General features: G+C 34.0%; 2 protein-coding genes across 2 annotated transcripts; both read right to left on the bottom strand.

Annotated features, from left to right (window-relative positions):
* Positions 1–1,000: 1,000 nt before the first annotated feature.
* On the bottom strand, positions 1,001–1,501 carry LOC111996943 (uncharacterized). The gene has a single exon (XM_024028977.1). The coding sequence runs from the start codon at positions 1,499–1,501 to the stop codon at positions 1,001–1,003; it is 501 nt and encodes a 166-aa protein (XP_023884745.1).
* A 3,467-nt stretch (positions 1,502–4,968) lies between these two features.
* LOC111996956 (uncharacterized) lies at positions 4,969–12,646 on the bottom strand. The gene is made up of 6 exons (XM_024028988.2): positions 12,421–12,646; positions 9,625–11,382; positions 9,298–9,534; positions 8,116–8,196; positions 6,167–6,739; positions 4,969–5,190 (listed from the first exon to the last, which is right to left on the bottom strand). The coding sequence occupies exons 2-6, from the start codon at positions 10,891–10,893 to the stop codon at positions 5,137–5,139; spliced, it is 2,214 nt and encodes a 737-aa protein (XP_023884756.1). The 5' UTR covers positions 10,894–11,382; positions 12,421–12,646; the 3' UTR covers positions 4,969–5,136.
* Positions 12,647–14,003: the final 1,357 nt, after the last annotated feature.

Here is a 14,003-nt window from a genome sequence, read left to right as displayed (position 1 = left end):
CCACACTTTTATTTTTAGAGAGAGAGAGAGAGAGAAGAAATTTAGGTTCCAGTTGGCATGGACAACTTTTTTCTCTTATTTTTGGGGTCCCATAATAGATTAATGTAACTGTAAGAGTTAACAAAAACAAAAACGCAAAAAGAAACTACTGTTGATTTGGAAAAAAAAAATTTAAAGATTATCCGAAAGTAAAAACAGAGGGAAAGAAATCCAAGGACTTCAAATCACATGATGTTATTGTCTTATTGACTAATCCACAAATCTGGTGGGGTTTTGCTCACACTGAGAGGATGACCAGGTCCACAGCACAGAGATAAATAAAAACTTAGCCTCTAAAATGCTCAAATTTATATGATCCCACTGCCATGAACTAAAGGAAACTTTGGAATAGCAATATAGCATATGAGAAAACAACAAAAAGAGAAAAGGCACACACATGGACATACATGATTTTAAAATACCTACATATGTATATATATATATATATATATTGATATCATGCATGTCCATCAATTCATGACATCAGTATCTTATTGTATCTTTTTAAAACCAGTTTCCACAAACAGAAAAGATAGACAGAGAGAGTGAGAGAGATTAAGTTGCATCAACAACATCATAAAGTTAAAACACAAATAAACATAATATTCTAGAGTTCCAAAATCTCATCATCATAAATAAAGATGTTTAAGTATTAGCAAAACTACTAAAGTCCTCAAACAGCTTTTTAAACTCAAACACAAAGATGAAAAATGTTAAACTGCTTAACCCTGACCATTCAACTTTCTTTATATATCATAATATCCAAACACAAACTTTTTTCTTTTTTTCTTTTTTCTTTTTTCCTGTTTTTTTGGTCCTTCCTACCAAAAGCCCCTCCATTGCTTTCTACTCTCAAACCTCACTTCAAATGTTAAAAACCCATGAAACCATAACTATTCCCCAAAAGGGTACCCCAAAAAAAAAAAAAAAAAAAAGCTTCATATTTGTTAAAAATGAACATTCATAGACGAAGAGTGAGGTCAAGGTTTACATGGTCAGTGCCATCAGAGCTTGGAGAGAGAGATTCATCTGGGGTTGCATTTCCATGAAGACCAATGAGAGGAAATGAAGTTGAGGTAGCACGGTACTGATGAAACTGGACTTGTTGCTGGTGATGGGTCTGAACAGGGTCGAGCCAAAACTGGTCCACGAAAGGTGCAACAACTGGGTCTGGAACTTGAACTTGGAATGGTGGCTCGGTCTGGAGGCGAGGCAAGCGGTCACGCTCAGAAGGGTAGCTTCTGCGATGAGCTGCTCGCTCACGCTTGTGAGCGTTTTGGTGGCCACCGAGAGCTTGGGAAGTGTAAAACTTGCGAGGACAGTAAAGGCATGGGAATAAGCGTGAAGAGGAATTGCTGGTTGAGTGTGTCTGTGTTGGCTTTCTTGTGGGTTTTGAAGAAGTGGGTGCTTGTTGTTGTTGTTGTTGTTGGTTCAGGAAGTCGTAGATAGCTGGGTCTGCCATTGGAGTGAGTTTCAGAGAATTGCAGAGCAGAGCAGAGAGAGAGAGTGGAGTTGAGGTGGGAGTGCTGATACTGAGGAGGAGTGAGGTTTATAAGGGGTTTTGGGTTTTTGTTTGTTTGTGTCTATCTGTGCACAAAGGTTATAGAGGAAGATGAATAATATGATTGGTTGTGTGTGAAAAGTCATAATTGCCCCTAATGGATAAAAATGTTGCATGGTTTGGGTTTTCTAATAATTGCTACTCTTAAGTCCTAACTTCAAAGTTCTAGTTCTATACACATCTTCATATCCGAAAAAATAAGTTACAAAAGGAAAATTAGTGTTATTATTCACCTATGGATAGATGTCACTATACTCATGCTTAAGTGGAAGATGTCAATTGAGTTATCTATATAAATATATATATGAATAGATGTCCAAAGTCTAAACTAAACTTAGTTATCATTATCTAAATATATATGCTTCTATCAATTATTCCTCTTGACTAAGATTAAAAACTATTCTAAGTACTAGTCTAGCATTGTAGAGTGTACACCCAATTCCAAAAGGTTAGGAATTTAAATTGTAGTTGGTGCACCATGGAAGTCATGTCAATAATGGGAGAAATTGGTTATAGTACTAGAGGAACCATGTCAACAGAATAAAATTATTCTGAAGTTTTATCTACCCTGCCTCTCCTTTGTATATTTTTTTAATTTTTAGCTACTTACCCTTTAAATAAAAATTTAATGAGGGATGGATATGATGTGATAGGTGTAAGGTCTTGATTTTGTGATGGGTACAATTTTTTTTTTTTTTTACATTTATATTTTTTTGTTTTGTGATTGGTTGATGGAAAGCTAATGCTTAAACTTTGCTTAGAAATGACTGACCGAGTTAGTGATAGCACGGTAGCACTCTTGAAAAGTTGCTGCAAGATATGCCTTTATATGTTCACTTTCAACAAAAAGATCTCACAGAGTAATTATGGGGCTGTTCTATATGGTTACTTTTGATACTAAAAAACTTAGTCGTTTTGCAATTTAGTAACCATAGTGTAACAAATGCATTTAGTGCACATATGAATTTTGACTCATTTAATTAAGAAAATATCTCAAAAAAAGTGATAATAACAGATACTTGGAATAACTTTTTTTCTCTTTGGGTGTTTTTTAAAACTTATTTATTTATGTACAATTTTTTAGAATTTCATATATATATATATAAAGTATAATTACACATTTATCATCTTTAGTAAATCAACAATAACTTTAACACAAAAGGTACACTAAGTGTTTATTTGGGAACAATTTATCTAATTTTTTGTTGAAAATTTTTTATTCAAAGTGTGCTAAAAATTGTACCTTAAAAAAATTTTAAAATATTAAAAAAAAAAGTAAAATTTTAAAAAATTATACACATCAAAACATCCTAAGGCTAGGAATATAGTACATCACTTGGCGAGTGAAAACAATCAAACATTGTAGTAAAGTAGTATATGAATAAAAGTAGCATCCCCAATCAGTCTCTGTTAAGTTAGTGAGACTTTTAGGCAAGGGGCTAAATGGTTCATGCAGGGAAACAAACAATGAGTCAATCTTGATAAGATGATTAGACGTTATAGTACGGCCTAGAATTTAATACAACAATGTCTTATTGTCAAATCACAAAGAAAGCTTCAACCCTTATAAAAAAAGGTTTTAGTGAATAAATAATTTTTTTAAATTTTGTATGGGAAAAATAAAAGAGTGATGAAATTTTTTTTAATAATTTTTTTTATTTTTCATAAAAATTTTTTAAAATAAATGATTAATGAATGTTGATAGGGTAAAAAAATAAAAAAATCACAAGAAAGTTATAAAAAAAGGAAGGGGCAAAAATGGAAAAAAAGAAAAATAGGTGAGTGTAGGGGGAATCAAAGGAAGGACGTGATACGGAAAGGACAGGAAGTGGTAACACATAGTCACATACCTCCTCAACCTTTCTTCAGTGTATTAAGTGTTTTTGTGAGACAGCCCCAAAATCAGAGCTATCAATTCTCTTTTTCTTTTTCATTTTCTCTCTCTCTCTCTCTCTCTCTCTCTGACAGCACAGCATTGTGGGGGGTGAACTAAGCTCGAGCCGTGAGAAGCGCCAGTCCGTTAGAAAGGAAGAAAGAAAATTAAGGGCCAGCAATGCTTGCTGTTGGGGACACCTGTTGATGTTAGGATTGGTGGGAACTCACTCATAGAACAGGTACTGAGAGAGAGAGAGAGAGAGAGAGAGAGCAGCATTGCTTTGCTTGCTTGCTTTTAGTGAGGGCTCGAGGCCCTACGTTGTGTAATGGGTTTTGGTTATTTCTCTCGTGGTTCATGAGTCATCAGTCATGTATGTATGTACTACTGTCCTCGATTATAGGTTTTTTTTTTTTTTTTTTTTAAAAAAAAAAAAAAAAAAAAAAAAAAAAAAAAAGTGCATACTTTCCTTTAATGGGGTTGTTCTAGGATGGCTGGCTGTTATTTGAGCCCTTCAATTTTAGCATTAGCAATTGCATTTGCACAACCTCTCTTTCTCAATATCCAATGACGCCACCTGTACTGTTATTATAGCAACCTTTGTGTCCAGTTGCTCAATGTAAATACGACAAAATTGATAGGAGGAAAAAAAAAAAAAAGAAGAGAGAATTGAAAAGAGAACCCATAGCAAATAACATACAAAAAGTACCAACTTGAGGCATCGATCTGTGAATCCAATTCTGGTTTGTTCTAGAGTCTAGACCCAAGGACAAAATAAGAAAAAAGTGCTTAATGGTTTTTAAGTATTAACGAAATTTGCTTTGAAAGCTGAATGTGCAAGGGAAACACATGATTTGCAAAAACTTAAAATCATATAATATTAATTCCCTCAAGAAAAAAATCATGATATTAATATGTATATCGTGCACAATACACACCTGACAAAATGAACCATGGCATGACAATAGTTATCCTCTAGCATGCGATTATAAACATGGAATGGAAATAAGAGGGGCTTATCTTGTGGGCCAATTTTAAGACTTATTGGACTTGTTGGCTAATATAAACTGGCACGTCAAGTGGACATGGGCTCTCTTCTTCTTCTCAAAAAACAAATTTGAACTTGGGCCTGTCAAATAGGACAAGGCCAGCCCTTCGAACTGGAATGAAAATCATAGTTGGCTGCTCAAAATTTTTGAGTTTGTTGTCGGGTTCTTTATTCAGTTAACTTTTGTAACTCAATAGAGAACATTTTAAGGCCACAAAGCACAATCAATTATGAATCCAAGTTAATTTTTTATAGGATGTGGTGTTCAGGTAATTTTACTTGAGAATGTTGGAAGCTAGGAAAAATAGCACAAATGTCTCTTCTTTTTTTTCTTTTTTTCTTTCAAAAATAAACTGATGCAATGCAGCTTTGCGTGCCCAGCAAGCTAACAGGGGTAAGTAAAATGGATATGATTCTGGGGTCGTTACCACATATAGATATTGCCACTTCTTTCAGATAAGTGAATATTTCAATTAACCCTTCAAATTATTGAGAATCTAATTCTTTACAGTTAGAACAGGTTTAGTGGCATTTTGAGATGAGATGAGTAAGAAGTGTCTGACTTCTATGTACACAGCAAGGAGGCTTTGCTTTTTGTGAGGTTAATTAGACAATTCAGTTGATGTCAAAGTATCTCGGATCTTCTGGAAAATGGTATTCCACGTTCAACTGCCATAAGATAGCAAAAATAAACCGTGTTAGACATATATGCAATCCAAGCTACCAAGATATTAGTGAAGCTTCTTTGCTAATAGGTCATTATGAAATGGTTACTACAAAAGACATGCAAAAAAGCTTTCATCTTAAGAAGCCCCTTGGTTGGGACTCACTCCCATCCAAGTAAATTCCTTCTTTCTTTCTTTTTTTTTCTTTTTCTTTTTCTTCTTTTTGAATGGCGTTGAAGTTCATACACATTCCATTGAATGGAGATTGATATTTCAGACAACCAAACTACTAATTTAACCGTCTCACTTTGAACCAATTTACGGAAGAAACTGGAAGCATTAGCTTTTCCTCTTTCATTTCAGAATTCTTTTTTTTTTCTTGGCTAAATCTTTCATTTTCAGAATTCAGGTGTTGAAAAACCATGTAACAAACCCCTTATTTTCGCTTTCCCTTCACAAGATAAAATCAAATCAATATAATTGACACTTCACAATCATTGAGAACACTTTCTTTTTTCTTTTTTTAAGTGGAACAGAAAGATAAGATACTATGATACTTTTATTTCTTCATTTGGTTAAAGAAGAAGTAGAGAACAAGAAAGTAACTCAATAATGTTCAAAGTGTTGCACCATAAAATAGTCTACATCCCCCTATAGTTTTGAAAGAACAAAAATTAATCTGACACTTCAAATAACCATATAAATTTTATGAACATGAGTAGAAAAATTAGTCTTTTTTATAACATGGAAAAAAGTTTAAATTTTACCCACGTTTAGTGAATTATAAGGCAAAAGGCCAACATTCTGGTACAATCACTAGAAGAGAGCTTGCACCCTCAACACCATGCAAGAAGATGATATTCAAACAATCAACCAACACACTCCTAGCTAATAGCATTAATACATGTCAAAAAAGGATTGTTGGAATGGGTGGGGGGGTTGGGGGGAAGCATAGCATATGTAAAACCATAATCACATACCTTGCCCTCATCAGCGTCTGAATGCCGTTGGGGGAACACAACCCTTAAGTCATTGTATAAGTAGAATCTCCGCTCCCCATTCATGTCTAAGCTTTTATTTTTTGGTACAGAAAGAGGATCAGATTTGCATCTCTGAATTGACCTAGAACTTTGTTTAGGGAATGGGCATAAAAAACGGAGATGAAGAGCATAACGAAGAGCACCAGCACCAGTAGTACTATCATTGACCTTTGGACTAACATGTGAGTTCCTGATTGTTTCATGGCCTTTACCCACACAGCAACTGTCCATATGTGGGGATTGATTGGATGGCTCCTCTTTATCTGTCGAAGTAACTAATTTAGAGTCTACACTTCCACTAATTTCATTTTTCTGATCTATGGATATCACTTTATGTACAATGCCAACTCCATCCGTATTCATTACTTCCTTGCTAAACTGTATGGGATTACTTTTCTGTGAGGTTGGAGCCCCCTTGCCTGTTACTTTACTGTCCATATCTATATGCCCTTGCTTCAAATTTGTAGAATTTGGGCTAGATGAAGCTAGGGTGACCTTCTGACGCAAAAATGTCTATTTTTCATTCAAAGAAAAGGAACTATCATTAGATACATATTGGTACATGCAATACATGAATGCACCACCAAATATTCCAATTTCCAACCACCCCACCCCAAAAGATAAGCAGATATCGTCAAAAGTAATTTGTTATCTTTATAATCTAAAATAAGACTTGCATTACAATTACAAAATGTAAGAAATCTTACAAGATGAATGTTCTATCAACTGCAATTTAGAGAAAATTCTATATTTAAAACCTGTTAGAAGCTTTGAAAATATTATTATGTGAAATTCTAGGTCAACATGCAAATCTGTAGGCTAAGAATATTTTGATATGACAATAATAATAATTTATAGCCACACTGGAGCTTAAATCTAAGCTATGTGATGGCCAACATTCCTGAAAATGCATCTGAGACCGCAACCATAACTGAAAAAAAAAAAAAAAAAAAACCGGTGGGGGGAAGATAAGTCCATGACAGCAATTTTATAATCCCTGGTCGAAACTTTACAGCATCCTTCAACAATATTTCCAGCTCTGACTTATTAAAAAAAAAAAAACAATATTTCCACCTCTGAGCCTACAAATTAACTCAACAAATCTCCCACACACATAAAACCTCTAGATACATTTCAAAATCATATGAAATCTGGAAAATTTTCAACATCCCCAGGCAAAGAGTGAACTCCCACTACCATAACCCCAATTAATAACCAACTGGACGCATCATGTCCACACCCTTGTAATAATGAAAATGGTTCAAGAAAAATGCCCTGACACCCCCCAAACTTTGGGGTAGTGGCATTTACATCTCCTGAACTTTTATTTTAGCCAATCAATACCTGAATTTTACATATGTGCCAAATTGGTACTTCTGTTAGTATACCATTTAAATGGACTAATGTGTCACGTGGACATATAAAAATAGGTGAGATCTATCAATTGCAACCGAGACAGAGAGAGTAAAAATATCAATTGCAGGTGAATGCTGATCTCGCCATACCGTTGAGGCAGTGGGAAGCTTTTTCCAGGGAAGGTTAGGTATGGGATTAATTTTTTTAAAGTTTTCCCACCGACAAGAATTATGAGTAGTTAGAAAGAAGAACGATAAATTACAGAAGTTTCAAAGATATAAGTCATGGAAAAAGCTTCATCTGGTTTTCATGGAAAAACAACGTTGCAACAAGACCAACTTATAAAGCTATGATAAGCTCACCCAAGTGGGATCTTACTAGGTCACCATGTAAGGTAAGACTCCATATGATTACCAAGAAAACCCAAATCTTTGATCTTCGAATAATTCTAAGTAATTATATCTTAAATGGTATTTACATCACCACTTGCTGGATTTTGAAAGGGAAAAAAATTATACTAAATTACAACTTACTTTTGTTCCAGCAGGCATGTCACTCAAATCATAGTTGCAAAGGAAAGTGTGAAGAGGTGTCTTTTCTGGATTGCTGAGTACCTGTGGAGAGTAATTCAATTTAACAAAAAATAAAAATCATTCTTACATCATAAAACGTTAACCATTATATATAAGACTTCTATAAATTTTCCATATATTCAAGAAAAAGAGAAGACGTTTATGCTATGCTGCAAACGTGTATAGACAACGTTAAGGAAAGTTGACTTTAATACTAGTATATGAGATTTTCAACCATCAAAATAGATCATGTTCAACAAAATGAATGACATAATAGGTGACACTTTAAACATGTCTGCAAATTTGATAACTGAACAGGTTTCTAGGAGCAATAAATAATTTAATCCTTTTATCGCTCTGTGAGAGGAACAGGCACGTTCTTGCAAGTATTAAAGTCTATCAAGAAATTTAATTGGATAATACAATATTTCCACATAATGAGTAAGTTGCCAACAACTCGCTATTACAATTCCTCTTTTCTTTTTCTTTTCTTTTTTTTCAAAAAAAAAAAAAAAAAAAAAAAAAAAAAATTTTTTTTTTTTTGGTAACCACTTAGAAGTTAGAACTACAAGATAGTTCACTGGTTAAATACATAATACCATACAGTATTAATTGGCTCACTGATGTATCCTGAACGTAGAACAATTACATCACGTTTGTAACTGCCAATTAAGTTAAATAAATAATACACAAGATCCTTCACTGGTTACATACACAGTACCACAATATTAATCAGCTTACTGACATATTCCGTATCCAGACCAACTACATTACTTTCATAACTGCTAATTAAAAATGTAAGGGTTTTATGTGACAGACCACTAGAATATCCAAATCTCTAATGGATGCAACGGACTCGAGCAGGAAAAATCATCAACTGAGGCTAATTAAGGCTCCATGCCTTAAACATGACTAAGATGAAACAAGGTCTACTGCACGTCCTAATGCCTCAACAGGCAATCATTAAAACTAGCAGCAAAGGTTCAGTCAGTAACCACAATCTTTGGCATGTAATTTACTTAAACAATAATCACATGGGTAGTACCAGAATTAACACCGATCTATAAGTCTAAACAGAAGCTTAGCTAATTATATCATAGGTATTCAGAAACACTGATCAGTTTCAAGATTGAAGCCTAGTACCAGTTGTATGCGCCCTTTCATAGGGATGCGCAGGCGACTTTTGATAGTTTGTGAATCATCATTGCTGAGGCCTCGTCTCAACTTGTTTGATGATGACTTCCCTGCAAGATCTAAGGATGCATAATACAGCAAGTAGCAATCTCCATCTACACTGGTTACTGCAAATGGAAGCTTCTGTGACTGTGGTGAAAAGTTCCCTCCAGTAATGTTTAGTACAGCTAGAAAACCATCAATTCTCTACACATAAAATGCCAATGATATACAGCAGATTCAGATGTCTGGGAATAAAATCAAGAAAATCACATGCAACATAACCTCAACACTGACCTGACAGAGTTTTCCAGATAAGAACCGGCCAGAAAATAGAGATTCCTCAAATGAACCAACCAGGGACCTCCTAATGGGAAGTCCACTAAGACTTTTAATGAATCTCGCACATTTGGAGCTTGGGGCTGACTCTTGGGAGAAAGGCCAACTCATGTCAGTATTACTTTCCAAGGAAGATGGACGGAACTCTTTGTGCAAAATGTCAACGTGTTCAAATGATTTGCTTGCAATCATATGATCCTCTTCTTCAGGGGCAAAGACAATGCTTCTGTCAGATCTCTCAAGTGATCGTTTTGTATCTTTTAACGTTAAAGGACATCCCACCATCTTGTTCTTGGTAGTCCTGCATCCTCCTGCAGTTTTCATTCTTTCAGAAAACTTTGGACCAAGAGGGGACAAAGAATGTGGAGGTGAGATGGCCTCTTTGGGAGATATTAATATTGCCCCACTTTGAGACCTTACCTCACTTGATTCTCTGCAATGATCAAGTTCAGGTGAAGACAAACAACTATTATCCAGCAAAGGACCATCAACGAATAACAAGGATTCAGTTCTAACACCATCATATGGTATGTTCTTTTGTTCCAAGCAACTAGACAAAGACCAGGCTGGCAAGGTAAAATGGCGATTGCTACCAACATTTGCCTTCTTATTATCTTTTACAACAGAAATGCTTAAATTATTGGTCAGGGAAGTTGAATCTCCATGAACACTTCCGCCCCCAATGTCTAGAGGATCACCACTAAATTGGGCTGGAGAAAGCATACTACTCAATGGTGACAACAAGCGCTTCCTGACTAGTGATCCACTGGACTCGGTTTCATTGACTGTGAAATTAATCCCAGAAGAAGATTGAACATGACCAGATGAAACCCCCTTGAATCCATCAGTTGGAGAACTTGTTCCAACTGATTTGAAACCCACAATCCTAGAAGCAGGGTTCTGAACGTTACGACCACTTTTAGGAGTACCTTTATCAACAGAACCAATTTTCAAACAATGAACATTGGAAGTAACTTCCATTGCCCCTCTAAACTTAAATGAATCATCATGAACCTTGGAACGCTCCAAGCAGGTTTTTCTCGGGAAATCTCCAATAGACGAGCATAGTGGATTCCCAGCTAATGGGCTCATACTTTCACTGTGCATTCCATCCACATCACATGTGCTCACATTAGCAAATTGAGGTGAGCTCTGCAAAAATGTGCTCAATGATGCTGCTTCTACTTCCTCAACAGTTTCACTCAAGGTGACTTGTGGCAAGCCCATGACCAATATTTGCAAAAACTACCGTGTATGCTGTTTTTGAGAAGTTCTCGATGACCTTTTTTTTTTTTTTTTTTTGACTTGGCTGCAATTTTAGTTTTTGTTCACCTAGACTATTGTATGAATTCACTACTATCCATTCAATTTTCTAATCAACAAGGGACTTATCATATTCAATCTAATGAACACATTAAATTGTTGCTCCAAATTCTATCAATATCAAAGCTACCTAAAAATAAATATACCCACAGTTTCTGCTACAATCATGAACATAAGTCCTAAAGCAGTGGTTCACTAATCCAGAGTGAAACTAATACTATGTATCTACCACAGGCATCCACATTTCTAACATTTCAACTCCCACTCCCTTAAAAGGATGCATAGAGAAACCCAAGTACATTCTAAATATCCAGAAATCACGACTAGACAGATCTTCTGACCTCCACACCGGCACATATAGCTCATGATCTCCAGAAGAATCAATGCATGTGCCTGCAAAAAATATTGGAGGCAAGAGGTTAGCTCATTTCTACATTAGATTCTGAATATACATTCTTCTTGTACTGATCCAAATTAGACTCCATTTCCCATTGATCAAATGCACATGAACCACAAAAATTCTAAGACTGATCAGCATAGATGATCACAAAACTTGCTAACCATGTTTGTAATTCACACTAGCAATCATAAGAAGACATCAAAGTTAGGAAACCTATAGGACAAAACTGAATCATTATTGGACAATCAAAAGATTCAAAACAACCCAGAAAATAATGAAATGGATTTCCTCATTATAGACTGTTCATTACTAACCAAAATGGAATGGAATAATGGGATTCTTTTGCAAAACATGTAACCCAAAAAATAGAACCACCTAAAAACCAAAACAAATGGCAATCAACCAAAATGCTCTGAACAGAAGATCCTTAACCCAACAGCAAAACAATAAAATAAATAAACAAACAAAGCCGAGAAAAAACGTTTCCTTGCAACCATCAACAACCAAAAACTGCGGTGAGAACTCACAAAAGGTTTACGTGTACGGCACACATTCTCATCCACTACAACTACAAGCAAAGCTATTTCTTCATTTCCTTTTCTTTAAAAACTTTGTGTTCAGAGCATAAATTATCAAATTATTAGATACCCATATAATCAGAACTCTTCCACAAACACCAAAAATGAACCAAATCAAAGGCAGAATCAGCATAACCCAACCCAAGCCTGATCACCAAAGCCATCAACTAAAACAAACAAACATAACCAAAAAGGTAAAAATACAAAATGGGTTTCACACATTTTAATCACAAAAAAAAATTATGAGAGACCCACCAATGAAGGCAAGTGATCAAACACAAATCCGAAGGTCCCCAAATCATTTCAATGATCTTCTATGCAAATCCAAATCCAACCCAGATGTCAAAAACTTTCTTTTGGCAAAAATCAAATGCTAGGATAATTTATAAAATGAAAAAAAAATTAAACAAATAAATATATAAAAAAAAACTAAAAGAGGTGTAATATCACAACATATGAAACTTCTTCTTCCTTTTGCGTCTAGAATGGGATGGAGAAAGAAAAGGAGTTGAAGATGAAAGTGAAGGTTGGTTTGGTGATGTTGTACAAGTAGAAGAGGAAATAGGCACACCCATATCATATCTCTCTGTCCACTCCCTCTTTTCCCTTGTTTATAATCCCAAAATACCAGCGTCATCATTATCAATATTCATCCATAACTAACCTATTGCCCACACACTTTCTTTTTTTCTTTTTTCCTTTTTAAATTTAAGCTGTAATTTTATAAGTATAAATTAGTTATAATTAAGGTAAATCTAAATTCCTAGTCTCCACCTTTTTTTTTGGTTTTTAAATTTTTTTTTCCTCTCAGTTTCTGTTGGCACCAGGGATAGTGTTTGAACTGTAACACGTAGAAACGGACCAAACGATTTAAAACTTGGTTTTTTTTTTCCTTTTTTTCCTTGTCTTTTTAACTAAACTTTTTATTTTATTTTATAAATATTATTTTAATTTTTAACCTTTTAAGTATGTTTATCAAAAAATAAAAAATACAGCTTTTATATATAGTTTTAAAATCTAACCCAAAAAATTGAGTTTAAAGATTTTGATGTTTAGGTTTTAGTTAGCTTTAATTAATAAAGCTTTTTTCATAGTAGAATAAGAGTAATTAGTGCCGTAATTTGTTAATTAAAAGCAATTATCACGAAGTGAATCTTCAAAAGTTCAATTCTTTTATATTTGTAAAATAAATAAATAAGTTTTGATGTTGAATCCAGATTTAACCGAAAGTCAAGTCTAAGGATAAAATAATTAATTTAACAAAAATATTTAAATAAATTTGAAAATATTTGCAACCTTAAATACTGTAATATCTAAAGATGTTCAAATATAGCTCTTAGGTAAGATGATATTTAAATAATAGAAACCTTGACTAAAAATATATCTAAAAATGTCCAATTCTATCTTGATTAGAGATAAAATTGATATTTAAAAAAAATTATTATAGGTTAGGTTGATAATTTATTAGCATTTCAAATATTTAAATAAATTTGTATAATATCTCAAAAATTCCAATATATTAATGCCATTAAAAGAAATATTTTTAGGAGAAACTACCCTAGTCACTAAAGGCTATCAGAGATCTAATCGAACAATGGATATGAGATTAAGCTTTAGGCTATCGGCAACAAATTGAGATTGTTCAAGACTATGGAATGGGATCAATGTCTTATGAACTTCCAATGAACAATAACAAATCATTGACATGAGGTCATACGACAACCACTTTAAGTGAAAAATTCAAGGGGGAAAAAAAAAAAAAAGTTTGTTAGCAAACTAGTTAGTTTGACCATGACTGCCTATTCTAAAATCTAACGGACTATTTGTTAATTGATTCAACTAACTGATTTGATCCTATTTTTAGAACCATGATTTTAATAATCGTATTTTTTTTATTATTAAACCAATTTTTTCATGTAAATCTTAGATGTAATAAGTCTTCCATTGTCATTACAAAAATTGTTTGTGTGTGATATGATTGAAATTACTTTGATCTCGAAGAGTGAAATACTAATTTGATATGATAGATAGATTAT

The sequence above is a fragment of the Quercus suber genome, unplaced genomic scaffold (assembly GCF_002906115.3).
Source record: "Quercus suber isolate HL8 unplaced genomic scaffold, Cork oak 2.0 scaffold_546, whole genome shotgun sequence".
Taxonomy (NCBI): Eukaryota; Viridiplantae; Streptophyta; class Magnoliopsida; order Fagales; family Fagaceae; genus Quercus; species Quercus suber.
Note: the sequence above shows the minus strand (reverse complement) of the source record. Positions and strands in the feature narration are given on the sequence as shown.

What these genes read in the sequence shown, in the direction of transcription:
- LOC111996943 (XM_024028977.1), bottom strand. Translation starts at nt 1,501, where the DNA reads ATGGCAGACCCAGCTATCTACGACTTCCTGAACCAACAACAACAACAA.
- LOC111996956 (XM_024028988.2), bottom strand. Translation starts at nt 10,893, where the DNA reads ATGGGCTTGCCACAAGTCACCTTGAGTGAAACTGTTGAGGAAGTAGAA. An exon ending in TATCTGGAAAACTCTGTCAG is followed by an intron (nt 9,535 to 9,624) that starts GTCAGTGTTGAG and finishes TTTTATGTGTAG; the next exon opens with AGAATTGATGGTTTTCTAGC. An exon ending in ACATGCCTGCTGGAACAAAA is followed by an intron (nt 6,740 to 8,115) that starts GTAAGTTGTAAT and finishes AATGAAAAATAG; the next exon opens with ACATTTTTGCGTCAGAAGGT.